General features: G+C 49.4%; 2 protein-coding genes across 2 annotated transcripts; one reads left to right on the top strand and one right to left on the bottom strand.

Annotated features, from left to right (window-relative positions):
• Nucleotides 1-425: 425 nt before the first annotated feature.
• Nucleotides 426-7,924, bottom strand: LOC115348336 (zona pellucida sperm-binding protein 4-like). Its single transcript, XM_030030857.1, has 12 exons — nt 7,885-7,924; nt 5,439-5,560; nt 5,258-5,360; nt 4,524-4,679; nt 3,960-4,147; nt 3,680-3,777; nt 3,212-3,342; nt 2,816-3,005; nt 2,595-2,742; nt 1,151-1,229; nt 699-815; nt 426-568 (listed from the first exon to the last, which is right to left on the bottom strand). The coding sequence occupies exons 1-12, from the start codon at nt 7,922-7,924 to the stop codon at nt 426-428; spliced, it is 1,515 nt and encodes a 504-aa protein (XP_029886717.1).
• Nucleotides 7,925-10,799: 2,875 nt separating this feature from the next.
• Nucleotides 10,800-17,145, top strand: LOC115348476 (cytochrome P450 2C19-like). The gene is made up of 9 exons (XM_030031245.2): nt 10,800-11,055; nt 11,397-11,559; nt 12,051-12,200; nt 12,506-12,666; nt 13,060-13,236; nt 13,761-13,902; nt 14,331-14,518; nt 15,719-15,860; nt 16,545-17,145. Exons 1-9 carry the CDS (start codon nt 10,876-10,878, stop codon nt 16,724-16,726), a joined length of 1,485 nt encoding a protein of 494 aa, XP_029887105.1. The 5' UTR covers nt 10,800-10,875; the 3' UTR covers nt 16,727-17,145.
• Nucleotides 17,146-19,527: the final 2,382 nt, after the last annotated feature.

The following is a 19,527-nucleotide window of genomic DNA, read 5'->3' as shown; positions in this document are numbered from 1 at the left end:
AGCTCCACAGCCTCAAAGGAGAAGCAGCTGCAGTATTTGCTTTTAATTAGTTTTGCTGCACTTCTACTCAGTGTTTGAGGAGCCAAGGTAAGTACTTTTGAAGGCCACCTTAGCCACTGACAGAAATGCAGACACCACCCAGCATCCCTCCTGTCTCAGTGTGCAGCTTCCCAGCAGCCCAGGCCATGACAAGGGCTCCCTCTTGACAGCAGCAGACAGTTAACACTAATACCAGAGCACAGTGATAGCCAGAAAGTGAGACGGATTCAGAGAAACAGCATTTGGAAAGCGCTCTCACAGCCATCAGGATAATTTTTGCCTTGAAACAAAGGCTCACAGCCAGGGTCCCCAAGACATACCTGTTCAACCCTATGTGCTCTAGGCCAGCAGGGAGTCCCACAGACCAAGTGGGTTTGACAGCCACTTTATTGCAATACATTGATTTCATGCATTACAGGCACCTTCCTTTGCCACAGCACAGCAGCGACAAGCACCATGCACAGAGCTGCCCCAGTTGCCACAGCAGCAAACCCCAGAGCCCAGGGGGCTACAGCATGCACAGCTGCTCCTGTGAGGGAAGAGATGCCCCAGTTAACACTCCCCCAGTAAGGCACAGGGATGCCTTAGGGGCTCAGTCATTCTGCAGGAAAGACTTAGACAAGCTCCCTTCCCCAGCCTGGCTGTGCTGGCACACTTACCACGGCTATCTTTGGCTGTGTCCCATCTTAGCTCATCCTGGAGGAAAATCACAGGGCCTTTGCTGGAGACATGGGAGGCACTGTCCTGAAGAGGATGCTTAGCACTCCTTTTACCCCCTACAGAGCAATATGAAGGTTTTAGGTGAGAAGGTGTATAGCCATGAAGGTCAGCAAGCTTTGTCCAGGTCAGCTTCTCAACACATGAGAAGCTGTGAAGACCAAGCCTTTCCTGTGAGTCAACACAGAATTAAGAGCCTATGAAGACCTCTGCCTTTTTGGCATAAGAGCAAGGGCCCTTCCTCAGTGGAAAGGAAGATTTGTCAGTGCCTTGTCAAGCTGTCCATGGCTCAAGGGAACTAGTCCATAGATTACATGTCCCCCTACCTCCCAGCTTGGAGGCTAGACCCCTGTTGCCCCTTTGGATGGGGAAGCAGGGAGGCTAGGATACTTACTGGCTCTAGCAGGACAAGTGGTGGTGCAGGACACCTGTACAGACCGGTGGCACACTGAAGCACTGCAGTGCAGGAACACCTAGAAAGAATGGGACACAGCCTGGAATCACTCAGGCAGTATCTGTAGACAGGTGATAGATATCCCAGTGCGGTGCATTGACCCTGGCCAGCAGCTAAGCACCCATACAGCCACTTCCTCGCTCCACTGACCCCGGCCCAGCAGGTTGGGGAAAGAAAAGAAAGAGCAAAAGCAGGAAAACCTGTGGCTGGAGAGATAAAGGCAGTTTGATAAGTGAACAAGAGGGATGAAGGGAAGAAAAAAACCAAAGCATAAACCATGCAAAGGCAATTCACCCATCCCACTCCCACAAGCAGACTGATTCCCAGCCAGTCTGAGCATCAGCTACATTGGAAGACAAAATCCTCCAGTACTTATTGCTGAGCATGACATCATACAGCATGGAATACGTCTTTGGCCAATTTGAGTCAGCTGTCCCATCTGTGCTGCCTCCCAGCTTCTAGCCTACCCCATGCCTACTCACTTGGGGTTGAGAAACAGCAGAGTGACAAGAAAAAGCCTTGATGCTGTGCAAGCACTATTCAGCAAATGGCTAGAACATTGGTGTTACCAACACTGTTTTAGCCATAAATCCAAAACCACAGCACCATATGGGCTGCTGTGAGGAAAGCTAACTCCATCCCAGCCAGATGCACCTGGTCACAGAAGGGAGAAGGCAGAAAGATTGCTTTGCCTTGCTTCACATACAGGCTGCAGCCTTGTAGCCCCCACTGCAAGGCAGCTTTGATACCTTTACGATACACCTTCAAACTTGGTCAGATCTGGCATTATAGCACTTCTCCCTGGCACCTGGGACACAGCTGTCCAAGCAGCACTACACTGTGACCACTGCTACATACAGCTGGGACCAGTTCTGGGTATTAATTGATCCCACGAGCACTGAGCAAACAGTACAAGGCATGGTGAACTTCATGTGACTTAACTGCTCAGAAGCTCATGAGTTTCAGAGCCCAGATGATTCCCAAGTACCAAAAGCTATTTCCAAGTCATTTTGGCCAAGAAATTTAGTTTAGAGAATATTGATTAGCATAGTTAGAGCACACACCCTAAGCTAGTTCAAGAGAACAGCTTAGGCAGCAAGCTAGTACTTGCTTAAGTAGATCTACCCTTTCCGTAGTCTCACTTTCTGTCACAACCCTCCAGTGATGCATCTTACCTCTACCACATTTGTCTCGGGGAGGGAGGGCGAGAAGTGTTTCTTGCATCAGCCTCTCCCCTTCTGTTTCAGGAGGGGATTTTGCCAGTCTTTGGGCCCCCTCCCCTCCACAAGGCAGCTAAGAGTCTCATAGTTGTGAAGTGGTTCTTATTGCTCATACATGTAACTTGTCATCAATAGGAAGCTAGGCAACCAGGACAGGATCTTACCAGCCCAGAGAGCATCTCTTGGGAAATGGAGTCCACAAAGGTGAATGTGTAGAGGGTGAAACGCTGGTAATGAGAGGGGAACAGTAGTCCTGAGGCAAGACTCAGAGGCACCAGCTGTGTCTGATAGTTGTCCCCTGCATAAGGGCACCTGACAAGGAGAGGTCAGCAGTGAAAAAAGTGCAAGTCTTGCCCTGACCCAAAGCTATTTACAAGTCACTCACCCATCCACCAAAACAGGCCACTGCAGCTGTTGCTGGGGATTGATAATTGGTGTGGCCCAGCAGTGGTGCAGGACCAAAACTAGGTCTGGGTCTGTTCTCTGAAGAATCTTGACTTCTGCATAAATAGGGTCCCTCAGAGTCTTCACAACAGGATAGTCGCTGTCAGTATAGTAGGAAGTATAGCTTCCATCTGGGACAGAAGAAACCCAAGAGCCATTTTAGAGCAGGAACAAAACAGAAGGGGGCAACCTGAGAGCATCCTTTATAGCCATGTAAGTTCCCACCATGGCTGGGAAGCAGCAGTGCCAGGTTCACCCATCAATTCTCCCTTACTACTCTGCAGAGACCAGAGCCCTGCACCAAGAGGCTTGAGCAAGTCCTGCAAACCTCTCGTACCTGAGGCAATACGCAGCTCCAAGGACAGAGGACCTGGCTGGGACACAGCAGGGAGCGGTGGCAATGTGAAGACCTGAACACTCAAGGGAATGAAGCTCCCAGTGATGGAGTAACTACAGCGGACATGTAACCTGGTGGGACAGGAAAACCCCAAATCAAACAGATAAGAAAGTATATAGAGTGACCTTTCTCCAAGATGGCAATGTAATATCTGCTTTAATTAGTCATATCCCCAATCTTTCCTCCAACACTTCCTTTTAACAAATACTTGGAATTCTCTTCAGGGTTCAGATTTGAGTCTGCAGAATGTCACTGATCAGCACCAGCTTTATTCCCACTAACTAGAGAAATACCAGTCCCTAGCATACTCCAGTGCCCTGTAGGGAATTCAGAGCTTGTGACAAGCAGGAATTTCTCTAGTGACATTGAATACAGTGGCACCCAGCAATACCAGCCCCAGGGTATTACCTGAAAGCGCTATCCCTAGTGACAGAGCCAAGGCTCCCAGTCTTCACATCCCTGGATGCCACCAACTCATTCTCATATATGGCCTGGTGTCCAGTCACCTGGAATGACAGACCAGGCACTGTTGCTGCAGTAATGTCAAGCTGGATTAATGCCATGCTGGAGAACAGCATTTGGCCTCTGGAAGTCTGTAGGGTGCCCATTAAGTAGTCAAAGCCATGTCAGGTTGTTCCAGGTCTGCAAGCTCCTGCTAGTCCAGCCTAGTGACAGCTGCAGATCTTACCTGAAAAGTGGTGCCACAGGCAGAGAGTGGGAACTGGTACACAACAAAGGCATTGTTTTTCACAACAGGGACGCAGCCAGTACTGTGTCCACTGGCCAGTTGCACAGAGTCCAGGATAATGGGTGGCAGGGTCACATCCCGAGAGACAGCAATAGAAAACTGGCCATCTGGTGTGCAATGAGCTGTCACTAGAGGAAAAGATATAATCAGTCTCGAGCTCAGGGAGAAAAGGGATGGAAAAGAGGCTTGAACATCACAGCAAAGACAAGGCCAGCAAGCCCTGCAAGTTCTCCTGCCTGTAACCCACAAAGCAAGTGCCAAGCGCAGCAAGACAAGTGCAACCAGCTCTAACAACAACACTGATTCTAGCCATAAACCCAGGTCTGTTGCAATATACATGAATGGGCTGGACACTTCAATGGGAGAGAGTATTCTTAACAGCCAAAAACATAGCCATAAGCCACCTGCAGAACTGGTACACACCAATCCTGCTCTGCCAGGGAAGTGAGGAATCCCAGTTTGCAGCTCCTCCAGGAGGAGGGGAGGACAGTTGCTCACGCTTACCTGTGTTACCAAAGTAACAAGGCTTCACCCTGTCCCTAGGGTCATAGCAGCAGCCTCGCACTTCACAGTCTCCCTGGCTGATAGGCAAGGAAGCACACAGCAGCCGGTCTTGGCTGAGGACAGCAGAACAGACACTACTGCGTGGAGCATCCAGGGCTGGAAGAAACAGCAGGAGTTTGCAGCTAAAGCACAAGAGCAGGGGGACAAAGATGGAGGACACTGGTGGAAGGTGTCCTGGTGACTCTGCATACAAATTAAGGGAAGTTAGACTCAGATGACAGTCAAATACATGGCCTGGAGCTGGCATGGAAGCCTGCTCAGAAGAGACCTACATTTCCCTGGAACAGAGACTCCCCCTGAAGCCATGTACAGGAGACTGGACTGCATGGGATCTGTCAAGATAGAGTGTTCTCGTTCAACTGTGGTAGTCAGGAAAACCATTGTACCTAGTTTCTGGCTCAATCCCTGAACTTGCATGGACTCATGCAGTCAGAATATGTCTAGGAGACACAAGGAACATTCACCTGCTGACCCTACAAAGGGAGCCACAAGTCCCCAGCAAGTTGGTGGCTCCTGTGTCCAAACCTTTCTCCAGGGAGTCTTCTGCACAGCAGTAAGTCGTGCCCCCGTCCCGTCCCACCCCCCCGCCTGACTAGGAACAGCCATCCTAAAGGAAGGGCACTCATCACCACAAGATACAAGCAGGGTTTCCCAAGGAGCTGTCAGAGTCTTACCAGGAAGGTCCACAGGGCACCTGAGCAGCTTTTCTTCATGAAGAGCCTTTTGTCCAGCAGCATCTGTTCCTTCAAGCCCAACCAGCATGAAGTAATTGCCATCCTGGGGGAGAGCCACACCAGTCAGGGCAGCCAGAGCAGCAGCCACCACACTCCCAGCAGAACCCCTAAGGTCACTCACCCATTCAAAGATGTAACAGCCAGTGTAGGAGACTGATACTTTCCTGGAGCCATCTGGAGTCCCAGATACCAAAAGCCCACAGTCAGAGTCATTCTGCAGAGCATGGGCTTTCCCCTCAGTATCTAGGGAAAGAGGACACAGCAGCAGGAGCTTCAATATCCCACATTGAAGATGGGGTCCACTACAATCCTACCTTTCTGTAGGAAACAAGGCCCTAGCCAGTATTAGGGTCTGGGCCAGCAGGGGTGTGGGAGGAAACCCAACAGCCAAGACCATCTAGATCCAGGCACAGCACTCCACCAAAACCGTTGACTGTTGGGTGATATAAACAGCCCCCTGGTTACGCAAGATGCTGTGAAGCTGTTAGACAACACTTCACATCAAAACCTGCCCCTTTGTCCTCATTCCAGGCATACCTCTGCACTGTGCAAAGATACAGCAGTAAGAAAGCCTCTTGACACCACCCTCACTTACCCCAAGTAGTCAGCACAAAGGAAGCATTCCCTTCCCAGCCTGGAGGTAAGGTGAGCTGCAGGCTTTCCTGGCCGCAAGCCAGCAGGGTGGGATCAGAAAAAACACTTCCTTGAGCCCCCACAACAAAAGCAAGGGGACCAAGAAACCCCCAGAAGAGCATAGCTCCAAATGTAGCCCTAGGCTGTCCTGCAACACCCATCCCACTCTCTTACTAAGGACCATAAAGCAGCTGTTCTTAGCCTAGCCCTTTTAAATTGTGGAGCCAGCTGGATCAGAAATTCCTGAAGTGTCCAGGTGGACCCAGCCCAGCAGTTTAACACCTTCTATTGCCCTCACCTGGCCCTGAACCCATCACAGTCTGCTTGCACCCTTTGAAGAAAACCACATGGCAGGAGCTGAGCTTATTTCAAGATATAGGCCTGTATTCATATCCCTAAGCTGAGAGGAGCTCATCTGTGCAGTTTACTGTAGAGCCCCAGGAGTGTCTTCAAACCTTTTTTTCTCACCCTGAGTTCTTTCCACTGCTGGCCCGTCCAGGACATCCTCCTGCTTTTCCCCATGTACCCTACTGCTGCTCTAATTGCTCATTACACATCATGAGTACAAGAAGCTGAGTGACAATGCTCTTTTGCTCTTTTAAAGGTGCCACTACTTCAAATGTCAGACACAGGGTGCCAACATATAAGCACAGGAATAGCCCTCCACATGAAATCTGTGGAAAACTGTGGAGCTCAGGAGGCTTTGCACACCTAAAAGGAGGTAATTCCCCTCAAACACTCCTGGCTGTGGACTACAGCCCCGTTTGCAGTGTGGTTTTGTGGGGATAGCTGCAAGACTGTTCCGGGCCTGGCTGCCAGGTGGCAGGACCATATGCTCTGTGGGACTCCCACCCCCAAAAGCTGACAGGTGGGCCCCTAAGATGGGCCTGAAACACAGGGAAGGGGATCCTCTGTGATCCCAGAGAAAGCTCTGCCTGCCAGCACCCATTGCCTGCCTGTAACTGCAACGTGTCTCATGTAGAGCCTTCTCCCTAGCCACACATCAGGCTACAGCACCCACACTGAGTAAAAGCCTTATTGTCCATCTTTCCACATAGATGTTTCTGCATTCATGCAAGGGAGGTGTGAATGTCTTTACACTGTTGCAGAGGTGATGCACACATAGTTTGTTGCATGCCTTTTTGTGCTCTACTTTTTGCAGCGGGAGCACTGGCGTAGCCTGTGCCACCGTGTTCTTTTGTAATCTGCTTATTTCTTTGGGACTAGATCATCACACATATCCCAGCATGTTGCGTGGGTTAGATGAGTAGGATTTCTAATCTTGACCCTTAATAATGCACTTCCATTGGTGACCACCCACACTTCTGCTCTCAGCAGACCCTCCAGCTCCCAAACGTCTGCACAGCACCATGCAGCAAGCAGCGTGCTCGCCAGCCAGCCCTCATCAACAGGCATGGGTAGTAGCTGAGTCCAAGGGAGGCGTTTCGTCTGCTCTTCCACCTTAGCCCACAGCCGATCTTTCCTCTTGCTGTGATCCCAGCCAGCCAGATGGGTGAAGAACGTCACCGTGCCTACCCTGCACACTGCCTATTTCCCGCACCAGCCAGGAGGGCTGTTCCACAAAGTACAAGACCTTTCCAGCTGTTCTGCACAGCAGGGACTGAAGCAAATGGACCTTGACAGGCTGCCTGCGTGGCTGCTGTTTGAGCAGTGCTCATGAACGAAATCTGCTCGTCCCAGCCACGTTGGAGAGGCATCTGGGGAAAACATTTGGACTTTGGCAGGGAGGGAGGCCTTATCTCTGTAGAAGCTGAGTTTTGTGCCAGGACAGCTTGCCCCAAATTCACAGCCACTGTGTGACTGCTGAATGCTTCATTTGACTGTGTTACCTGCTGATAATTGGGTAAACAATAACAAATTAAAAAAGTACTTTGGAGCTACAGAGAGATAGTTTTCATTACGCTTTAACTCACCAATACTTTGTTTATGCTGACAAGAAAAATGTCTACACATACTTGAAGAATAACTCTATGTGAAACAACACTGGGAGTGCTGTAGATCCACCAAGCAATACCAGTGCTGAGAATGGTTTCAGGTCCTAACACATGCTTGACAGCCACGTTGAATGATGTAGAGATGGGATGCAAGTGAAATGAGCCTGAAATTCATGGAAATGAAATGCTTGGTTGGAAGAAGTTGTTATAGGCAGTGGAAAGCAGCCTGGCTGAGAGAAAACAGGCAGGTCTCTCTTCCTCACAAATCTGGAAAATCCTCACCTCCTAACAATTTTGAGCCTGGGAGACTGGGGCAGACATAGTGGCAGCGTAGGAGTTGCCCTGGCTGTAGAAAGCTCTCGAGCCCTGTGGGAAGAAAAGGAGGTATTAAACACCACCACCAAGAAGTGATGGGAAGAGGAGTACAAAATGCCCTGCACATTGTGGGACTGCCTCCAATGAGATAGATGTGTGTCTGGTCTGTACCCTGCACCATACATGGTACAAAATGGCAGTGCATGGAGGAGTGACTCAGTGAAAACATGCCTCCACAGAAGCTGAACGGCATTTTCAGACAGCAGGGATATCCGCACCAAGCATCCCAGGGATGAGGAGTGCTGGCTGCACAGTGGGCAGGAGTGGCATTTAGCAGTGCCATCTTGTGAACCGAGGTCCAAAAAGAGAAGGCGCAGGCAGCAAGCCTGCAGGAGATTCTACACAATGATTACAGATTTTATTCAAGCTTGTGCTTGATTTTAGAAAAAAAAAAGGCAAAGCTACAACACTAGTAGCCTTTTCTTTGAATATCCCTAACACATGCCTCCAATGAACTTAAAACCAAAGTTCCTGGGGAAGATGGAGGGCAGGGGATTTCAGCCTGGCCTTCCTGGACTTCCACATGGATAAAGAGGACAGACCAGCCCTGCCTCCTCGTAGCATCTGCAAACAGAAGTGAGTACTCAGAAAACCCTTGGACATTACTGTGACATGAAAAGGCCCATGGTTTCCCACAGGGAAAGGTCTGAGTGACTAGTCTTATGGGTTTTCCTCCCTTGTAAATCCCCAGTGTGTCTGCCAGGGTGGTGGGAATATTTGGAATATAATGATTTTATCCTGATACAAATTAGAAATCTTGAAAGTATTCCTAGTCCCAGGGCTTTTGCCCAAAGTATGTTGCAAACTGTGAAGTAGAGCTGAGAAGTGAGCCCTTCTCCCCAGGAACGAGAGAACTTTACAGGGAAGGTGGTAAGGTCATGAATGCTGGCAGCAGAGAGGCCTCATGTAGCAGTGCAAACTCCCATGAACTCCAGTTTCACCAGGTGAAAGTCTCTAGAGCTACATGAACTTCCATGAACTGCCCTGGCAACATCTGAGCTGATGCAGGAGTTTAGGCCAGCAGGTCAGCAGCTAGCCCAGATTGGCAACTCAGTTTTTCCACCAAAGTATCAAGTATGGGTCTTTAAGATATAAAATGAGATTTAAAAAGAACAGCTAGCAAATTATTGCACCTATGCAAGAGAGTGAGGATGACTTAAGAACTCATAGAGGAGATACAGAAACTTTTGCAAGGGATGGAGACCTTCACTAGCACCTCTGAGCAAAGGGGAAACTCCCATTAAGACGGTGCTGCACAGCAAACCCAGCACGCTCCAATGAAGCACCCAGTTCACCCAGGCCCCTTGCTAATTCCCACCAAGTCCTACATCCCCTATCATTACAACATCTTCTGCTCAGTTGGATGAGATCTGTCTGCCTGCAAAAGTGTCACAGCTCAGGAGAGACAGAGGCATATGGCCAGACTGAGCAAACTGAGCACAGGCAGTGCCACAGCCCTGACAGTTCTCTCTACCTGCTTTTGCCACTGCTGTTGGGACCTCGCAGGTATGCAGCCCCAGAGAAATCTTGGGCTGGAAGCTTCCAGCTCTTTTTGAAGTCCTTGCAACACACCAGACATACTCTGCAGCCTCCCAGAGCACCTCTGGCCCTCCCAGGGGAGCAGTTCCTCATATTGGAGTCAGACATCAACAAAACAGGACTTGTGCATGCCAGCTTCCAGCAGTAGGTTAGGTGGGCTTCTTTGGTCATTGCATGCGCAAGGACTAGTTGCCAGGTTGCACAAACCTATACCCAGCCCCTCACAAGTGCAGCTCTGTCTCAGCTTGGGAAGCCATTCCCCAGATATCCTCTCAAGTTCTTGATTTCTCTCTTCTCTACCTGCTTCTTTTACTCTTTCTCTCCTCTAGGAGACCTTGAAGAAGTCAGAGTCCCAAGGTCTAGGCCTCTTTTCTTATGTTCTGTTTTCTTATCTTCTGTTTCCCAGCAAGTCCCTTCTTGTCTATTGTGATGTCTGGAGACATTTCTGCCCTTGCTAGATGAGCATTTTATACTTTCCTCTCTTGTGAGGCCCCTAGGGAGAGAGACTGAGGCAATTGCTGTGCACTGAGGAGAACATGTCAGTATATCCTTTGGCATATTCCACGCAGCGTGAACTCCACTGATAATGTCAGGAAGACTTCAGGAAAAAGTAAGAATGGCTCACCCCACTGAGAGCTTGTACAATCAATACCGAAGAACAGAAAATCCAAATGGCACTGAAGTACTTGGAAGATGCTCTCGTGACAGTGAATTTCTGGGAGCGCCTCAGTAGAAGAGTGCGCCTCTAGTGTAATCTCTTTAACAATGAACTTTAGGTGAAACAAAACAAGTTTTATGACCACATTATAAATTTCTTAAACTCTGTTGGCCTCTGCAGTTGTTTGAGATAAGGTGTGTCTTCAATGGCCAATTAACACCAAGAGAATTCCTAGTTTCATAACACAGGGCAGTCTAACAAGTGATTGACCAGTAATATTGACTAACTCAGCCACGTGATCCAAAACCTTTTGTTGAGCTAACATAGCTAACATAGCCCTTCGGTATATAAACTCGGGCTCCGGCAGCCAGTCACACCCTCCTGAGCCACAGAAGCAAATGGACTTCCTGGGACCAGCCACTGTTGTCCTCCTCGTTTGCATTGCTTGCCTGCTATCCTTCACAGCATGGAGGGGGAGGTCTGGAAAGGGGAAGATGCCTCCAGGACCGGCTCCCCTTCCCATCCTAGGTAATGTGCTGCAAGTGAAACCAAAGAATTTGGCCAAAACCCTCCAGAAGGTAAGTCTACTTTCTTCTTCTTACTTTCTTCTGCAGGCAAGAAATGTGTGGGACCTGTGCATTGGGATAACCTGTGGCCATAGCTTGATAAGTGGCAATCCCAGAGAAGCAGAAAAGTAATGGGGGTCTCAGCTGCTCCCCCTCACTGCTGTTGCCATTGTTGTCCAGGGCCTGATAGCTGGGAACCCTCTCCACAACCACATTTATCATGACAGGACCAAATCTTGACGTTGCTGGTCTGTGAGGCTGCACTGCCCACAGTGGGATGCAGCAGCAAGGCCACTTTTCAACTCCTCCTCCCTATCTGCTCCATGGCCATGTTCTCTCTTGCATTTTGACAGCTCAGTGAAGAGTATGGACCAGTGTTCACAGTGCACCTGGGCTCTGACCCAGTGGTGGTGCTGCACGGACATGATGCGGTGAAAGAAGCCTTGGTTGATCACGCAGAAGAGTTTGCTGCCAGAGGACACATGCCAGTAGGAGACAGGGCTAACAATGGATTAGGTATGTTTGCTGATTGAGCTCCTTCTGAGGAGAAGGGAGGGGCTGAGGGTGTGTTCGGCAGATTAGAGCTGGAGTGTACGTGCACGAGGGAAGACTGCGGGGGAGTGGGTGGGTCCCACCTGGAGAAGGGAAGGCAGAGTGGGCTGTAATTGCTGGCTTCCACCACTCAAAGAGGGTAGCAGAGAAATGGAGCCGGATTCATCTCAGCGATGGGCAATGAAAGGGCAAGCAGCAACAGTCACCAGCTGCAACAAGGGAAATTATGTGCGGATATGAGTAATGAATTGTTCACAGGGAGGTTGGGTATGTGGTGGAGAAGGCCAAAAGCAGGCAGTTGGACCGCAGGACCTCTAGAGATTGCCTCCAAACCACAGCACTCTCTGACACTACCACATCAGTGCTCTCCCAGGGACAGGATTCACTGTCACTGTGAGCCTCAGTTCATCTCACACCCAGCACATCCAAGCCAGGTCTTCCCTCTTCCTCTGCAGGGATTGTTTTTAGCAACAACAAGGAGTGGTTAGAAGTCCGGCGGTTTGCTCTCAGTACTCTGCGCAACTTTGGAATGGGGAAAAGGAGCATTGAAGAGAGGATCCAGGAGGAAACTGAGTACTTGATGGAAGAGATCAACAAAACAAAGGGTATGGTTCACTTTTAATACAGCTTATGTTTGCAAAAAAAGGACTATATTAAGGAAACCCATGTCTTTAGCATAGAATTGAAGTTCCCGTGTGTTTGGTCCATGCACCAGCTACCCCTCATTACAAAGCAGTAAATAATTCTGTGATCACGTACTATTCTTTTTGGAGGACCTTTCTGTGTTACTCAGAGACTGTGATCTGATATTTCCACTAACAACCAGAGCTCAGGTTACCCACAGCAGCCATAAGTAGCCATAGTTTGGGGTTGGTTTTTTTTATGGTTTGTAACTTTTCTGAAATCACAGGAACACCTTTTGACCCAACCTTCATGCTGAGCTGTGCTGTCTCCAATGTCATATGCTCCATCATCTTTGGGAAACGATATGACTATGAAGACAAGAAGTTCCTGGCCCTGATGAGCAACATGAACAACACCTTTGAGATGATGAACTCCCCATGGGGACAGGTACATTCAGTAGCCATATTGCAGTGGCAACATCCCCCCAGGGGAGCAGGAGGCCTCCCTCCCAATGAAGTCCCATTTCAGTCTTCTAACTAGGACCCCATCAATGCTTTGCTGCACAGGAGGGAATTCATTCAAGAGCAAGAAGCACCCTCACCAATGCAGTTGGCTTTGCCAGCTAAGTGCAGCTTCCCCTTAGTCCTGAACACCCTTCTTCCCCACCTCTAAGGTTCCTACTACTACTAAGCAAGCTCCAACCACCCTGTCAGAGTGCCCAGCCTCATAGCCCTTCTGCTTGGCTCACTTGAGAGGGTTGTGGCCTTCCTAGGCTTTTTGCTAATATCAAAGGATGGGGCAATGGTCATGCTAGGGACCTTCCTGTTTCTTTCCTTCCAGCTCTACCAGATGTTCCCAAAGATCTTGGATTACTTGCCTGGCCCACACAACAAAATATTCACAGAATTTGATGCTCTAAAAGCCTTTGTATCAGAGGAGGTGAAGATGCACCAAGCCTCCCTAGATCCCAGCTCCCCCCAGGATTTCATCGACTGCTTCCTCAGAAAAATGCAGGAGGTAAGGAGACAACATGCAGCCCCAGCACATCCGCAAACATATCTACACCGAGCCCCTTCCCTCTCCTAAGTAACAGAGACATTGGGATGACCCCTTCCCAGGCGGCTGGCCTGTGCAGTGGGAAGACACCAACGATACCCCAGATATTGCCTGTGCTAGAGCTTATAGCTCTGTGTCTGCACATTCAGCAGCCACTACCTGCAGCTGCTTGGACAGCCAGACCTTCATCTGCTCTCAGCAAAACACAGGGACATTTGCAGTCTGGTCTTGCAGTTCTTTCACCAGAAAGCAGTTGGCACAGCAAGGGCAAACAGGCAGCTATGTACCATTCGGTGCACAGCTTGAAAGAAGGTTGCTCTGGGGTTCAGCTTACTGCACAAAGATAGCATTGAAATGTCCCAGATGGCTGCTGCACCTTAGCAGAGAAATGCAACAGCTCTAGGCAAAGAGGAAGGCCTGGGATGACACAAGAAAGGGCCACTTTTCTTAGCTCAGCCAGAGAAACAGCCCAGCCTTTTCCCTAGGAGAAAGAGCATCCCAATTCCAGTTTCCACATGAAGAACCTGATAACCAGCACCTTCGACTTGTTCATTACCGGAACTGAGACAATTAGCACCACTGTAAGATATGGGCTTCTGCTTCTTCTCAAATACCCGAAGATGCAAGGTACCAGTCTGTGACCTCTTCCTCTCTAGCTATTCCTCTGGGCTGGGCGTGTGTCTAACACCACATCCTTCTCCCAACTTTTCTCCTCTCTCTCTCATATTTTACCCAAAAGGGCAAGGTCCTTGCACCATCATTCCCCAGGGTGGCCGTTAGAGATCCCTCAGCTTCACTGGCATCATCATCAGCTGCACTCCCCTCACAGCCAGGGACGCGACTGTGTCCACATCTTTATCTCCCAGTTATACGCACATTAGCCAAGTCACCAGGAGGACATTCTTTGCATGGGCCGCAGTGGAGCTATGTTCTAGTCAACACCAAAACCAACATCAATGCTCCTGTCATCTGTCGTCTGTGGACAGCTTAGGGAAACCTGTTTAGGCACGTTTGATTTTATTTACCCATTTTATGGTTTGTGCCTTTCATGACAGAGAAAGTTCAAGAAGAAATTGACCAGGTAGTGGGACGATCACGAAGACCTTGTGTGGCTCATCAGACTCAGATGCCCTACACAGATGCAGTGGTCCATGAAATCCAGCGCTTCATCTCCCTTGTCCCCCTGGGTCTCCCTCACACTGTGACCAAAGACACCAGCTTCAGAGAGTACGTCATTCCCAAGGTTAGTGGGCAAGCTTCCTCAAGTTCAACAACAAGGTGGCAGCATGTTTGCTCTTAGGCTGTCAGTTACAAGCCAGAAGCTACAAATGCTGTGGCCTGACCTCGTTGTCACCCAGCCCTTCATGAAGGTTTTATCCTCAGGCTCCTGTAGCTCACTTGCAATCCCTTGTTGCCATTCTGTGGACCGACTGGAACAGTAGCTCTGCCCAACACCTTTGCTCACTTGCTCCGCAGCTTTACCTATCTGCAGAAACACAGTGCGTTAACAAAAAAAACCAGATCAGTGACTCCTCACACAAAAGGCAGCGAAGCAGTGGAACTGCTCACCACCATCCAGGAGAGCCTGTACACACGCTTGGATGCAAAGTCAGTTGGTGGTTATTGAGCACAGAAAGTCCCTGAGCCACAAAGTGCTTGAGGCTATGTTTGCATTCAAGGGAACAAGCAAAACCTGTTTGCTCTGTTCTCACACACTTCTTGAAGCAGTCACTGCTGGCCACTGCCAGAGGCAGGCTGATGGGCTAGAGCAACCCACGGCCTGGCCTGGCCCATGGCAGCGATGGTCATGTTACATCCTGTCTTCTGGGTCACCGGGTACAGCAGGGGAACAGCAGCACACAGGCTGTTGGTGTTTTGATTTTCACCTGCCTCTGTAAAATCAAAAGGCAGGACCCAGAGAACTGCTCAGCTTCCAGCAGAGGGCTCTTGTGTCATCACTGCTGGATTATTTATCCCACCCCCACATCAATGGCTGGTCAGGAAGAGGGAAGGAAGAGGATCGTGGCAGGAGAAATTTGTCAGGAGAGGGGAAGAGAGCTTCATTTCCACAACTTTGTGTGCTTTCGCTTTTTGAGGCTCACAGGAAAGAAGGAACGTAGTGCATCTACAAGTTCATTGTTGTGAAACACTAAGAAAGAGGAAGAATTAGGTGGGGTGTCCCCAGATGACCAGAGCAAGGTGAGGATAAATGGTCTGAAAGTGAGAGGGAGCATTCAGGAAAAGCAGCCAACTACTGTCCCTGCTGTGACATCTAGCAGGGTCTCCCTAAAGCTGCCTGCCCAGCAGAAGGGTCCCCAAAGGCAAACAAAAGGCACTGGTAGGGCTGTGCCAGGAAGCTCAGTCTTAACCTGGCAGGCAGTTGGATTAAGTGATCTAACTTGTCTCCCCATCATGTTGTGCTCTTCTTCTTGTGTTACTTCAGGGCACCACAGTCTTTCCCATCCTCAGTTCTGTCCTCCATGACAGTAAAGAGTTTCCAAACCCAAATGAGTTCAACCCTGGACATTTCTTGAATGACAATGGCACCTTTAGGAAGAGTGAGTTCTTCATGCCCTTCTCAGCAGGTAAAGCACAGGCTTTCTCTCTGTCGACGTCCTCCTCTGGTGACCACCCTGCCCTCCCCTATGACACACTCTCCCTCTTCCCAGCATGGTTCCCCTGGTGCTTCCTTGGGACTCACTGCTCTCTGGATAACTCCTCCCTGCTGCTCCCTTCTCCAGCTGCATCTCCCATCTTGTTCAGGCCTGGTGGCTTCTCAGACCTCCTACTAGGAGCTGCCAACGTAACGACATGAATGGGACCCACTGACACTTTCTAAAACACCTGTCACCTTCCCATACAACCACCAGAGTCATCCTTAACCAACCTGTCTTTCTGTGGTAGCTCCGCTTTTCCCCAGCACCTCTTAAGTACCTCTCAGGCTGCATGCAACCACTCACCTACCAATAGCTCCAACCCTCTGCTTTCTCACCCGTGCTTTATGTCACCTTGCTCTCTCTCATCTTGCCTCCTGTGATGCCCCCTCCATGTTTAAGACTTCTACTCCTTCCTTCGCACACCCAACCAAACTGCTAAGGGTCTTTTTCTGCAACAAACTCTTCTCTTGCAAATGTCCTTAGTAATCCTGACAGTCACCTCACTGCTGCGGCTGTATCCCGTAAATAAAGCTGTACAACACATCTGCTTAGTACAAACTCTAGTCTACTCAGCAACACCTGTTGAGTGCTATTTGCTGTTTTCACTTCCAGGGAAGCGAATATGCCCTGGAGAGGGCCTGGCACGCATGGAGATATTCTTACTCATAACCACCATCCTGCAGAACTTTACCTTGAAGCCTGTTGTCGACCCCCAGGAACTCAACATAACCCCGATACTGAGTGGGACAAGCAACGTACCTCCTGCCTACCAGCTCTGTGCTCTCCCCCGCTGAAAAGCACAAAACCTCTCTCCATGGTATCCTGAGCCTGGCTACTCCTTTACATGTCCCTTACTAAAACCAACAGCAGAAGCATTGGCTCACCTTTGCAAGGCCTCCAGGAAGGCAACCCAAACACAGAGTAGATACATGCACAGAGTAGACACCTTCAAAGCCTCCCAGAACTGCTCCACTACATTGCAAGGAGGCCCTGGGTGACATTGCAGCCTGTGCACTGACGCTCTGTCCACAGGTTCATGGAGCGCAGTGACTGCATCAAACAGCTGATTTTCTTGTAAACAGGGCTCGCATGGCTGCCCGTGACCTGCTTCTCCCACAGCACGTGTCCCACCAACGGCAGCACGCTTTGCAGATAGATAGCGCTGCTTGTGCGTATGTTAATGACCCAGTAAAGAAAAATCTGTTTATGAGGATTTGAGCCATTATTTTCTTTGGGTTGGGGCAGCGCCCACATCTGCTGTTCCACTGCAGAGTAGGTCCGCAGTGCCTGTGGCTAGCGCCCTGTGGGAAGGGCCCCCACTGCTGCTGGGCCCGTGGCCAGCTGCAGCACACCACCAGTGAGGAATCTCATGGTGTGGGATGGGAAGGGGGTCCTGCAGCCTGGGGGCTATCAGCAGCTCTATCTGCCATTCTTGGGGCTGCCAGTCCTGCTGCCCACAGCCAGCCGAAGTATAGCTGCAGCATCCCTCACAGAGGAGAACACTTCCCCCCCCCCCCGCCCAGTTCAGAGGCTGAAGCTCCAGCTGCCTTCATCCCCTCAATGGGACTTTTGGCTGCTCCTGGGGGCTCCTCTCATTTCTCAGGCACGCTATGCCCCAGCCTTTCCACAAGCTGGGAGCACCTTCCCTATGGCTCCTCTCTGTCCTCCTCCCACCATCTCCCCCAGGTCTACTGCTCTCCCTGAGTCATTTGGAGCACAACCCCACCTGTCACTGTGGCCTCTCAGCATCCCCACACGAATCAAGATGGGGCTGCTGAGGAGATTGTTTCTCTGGATGGCGCCTCCTGCCTGAATCACACTCCCAGCCCACCTCCCAGCTGAAATGCCAAGGTACAGAGGAGACAACAGCGTGAGAGAGAGGCCATTGTGCGTAAGGAACAGCCGAGAACGAAGGGAAGTTGCTGTCACAGGGGCTAAGTTCTGCAGCTGGAGTTGCATTCTCCTTCCAGTTTTCTTGGGCATATCACTTCATCTCACTTATAGTCTGGACTCCTGCCAAATGAAAAGAGGAGTGCATGCCTGTCTTTGCAGGCTGTTGCAAGAAGTACACTCAGGCACCTGAGTGATGAGGACTCCAGCCAACTCTCTGGCTGCTCTTATCTACCGTCAGTATCACTGCAAGGATTTAGATGTTATTTATTAAAATGACAGATGTTATTTATTAAAATTTATTAGGAGGACAGCAAAACCATGTCTCCCAGAGAGCTTGGGTACTCCAGGAGAATCTCATTTTGCTTCCACATCTCAGAGGCATCATTGCAAAAGTCCTTTCCCCATTCAAAGTCTCTGTCCTGTCCTCCATAGAATTTCATGTATGCAGAAAGAGAAAACTGTCTTGATCATGAACTGCAATCGTGTGACCCCTGGTGTCCAGGAAAAGGATTGTGTCTGTTATTTCTGGTCCCAGCCACTATTTGGTGCTTTTCTTTCAGTGATAGGGTGGATGGTTTTCATAAATGGATTCTACCAAAGGTGACTCTCTTCTGGGCTTCTTTGTCTTTGTGGGCTTTGCTTGTGTTTGGATGTCTGGTTTGCGGTGGTTGTCTTGATCTTCATTTACATAGATATTTGTTGTGCCCTGCATCATGGCCATATAAAAGTCCTGGAGGCAAAATACAATCTCTGTGATGGTTGTCACAAGGTACTTAGAGACCTTGTGAGTACTGCAGAGAATACAGTATGCAAGAATTCATGCCTCTCTCTTTGGAAATGTTTGGCAGCATTTTGAAGAAAATGTCATATTTGCTCACATCTCAGGTTCATCCCTCCTTCTCCCTCTATTTTTGCCCATGCAGGATGCAGCTCTAATGCCTGTGTAATCTAAAGCAATGGCAAACCATTGCTGGCCTCTCATCTGGGATTGCATCAAATGGACAGACATGCAACCAGAAACAGCAATCATGTAGGAGTCCCAGGCAATCATGGGAAGAGAGCTTACCATGAGCTCTCTATTAGTCTAGGGCTACCCTTAAAGCCAGTACTGCATTTACTAACTCACTCAGCAGCATGTGTGCTCTGTTGAGAATCAGTTAATAGATGACTTACGTCTGGAGGTCTGGGAGGGGATGATTCATATTCATGTTCTTCCTGCCCATCAGGATGTTGATTTGTCTGAAGCAATGAACAAAACAGTGACAAACAACATCTACCTACAATTCACAAACAACTACATAAGCAGCACAGGGCAGTGAGAAAATGTTCTGTTACTAAAGAGCTCCAGAACTCAGGACATACTCAGGGGATAAATAACCACACAGGGGATAATATTGGGGAAAGTATCCAACATATCCTAAGCTGGATGCCAAAACACTCTTTCATTTGGAACAATCACAGGCTCCCCTTGATGGCTGCCCATGAGAATGACCTTGCAGAGGGGAAACCTCAATGTCTGAGTGTTGCCTTTACAAGAACATGCAAAATCTGTCTGGTGTTTTAGCACAGGGGAAAACACTCACTTTCACATTTACACCCAGGAAAAAAAACAACAAAAACCCAACATAAAAAAAAGATTATGTTAACCAACAACAACTATGGGGAAATCATCTCCCTTAGTACTGTTACACCCTTCTTTCTG

This window comes from Aquila chrysaetos, chromosome 11 (genome assembly GCF_900496995.4).
Source record: "Aquila chrysaetos chrysaetos chromosome 11, bAquChr1.4, whole genome shotgun sequence".
Taxonomy (NCBI): Eukaryota; Metazoa; Chordata; class Aves; order Accipitriformes; family Accipitridae; genus Aquila; species Aquila chrysaetos.
Note: the sequence above shows the minus strand (reverse complement) of the source record. Positions and strands in the feature narration are given on the sequence as shown.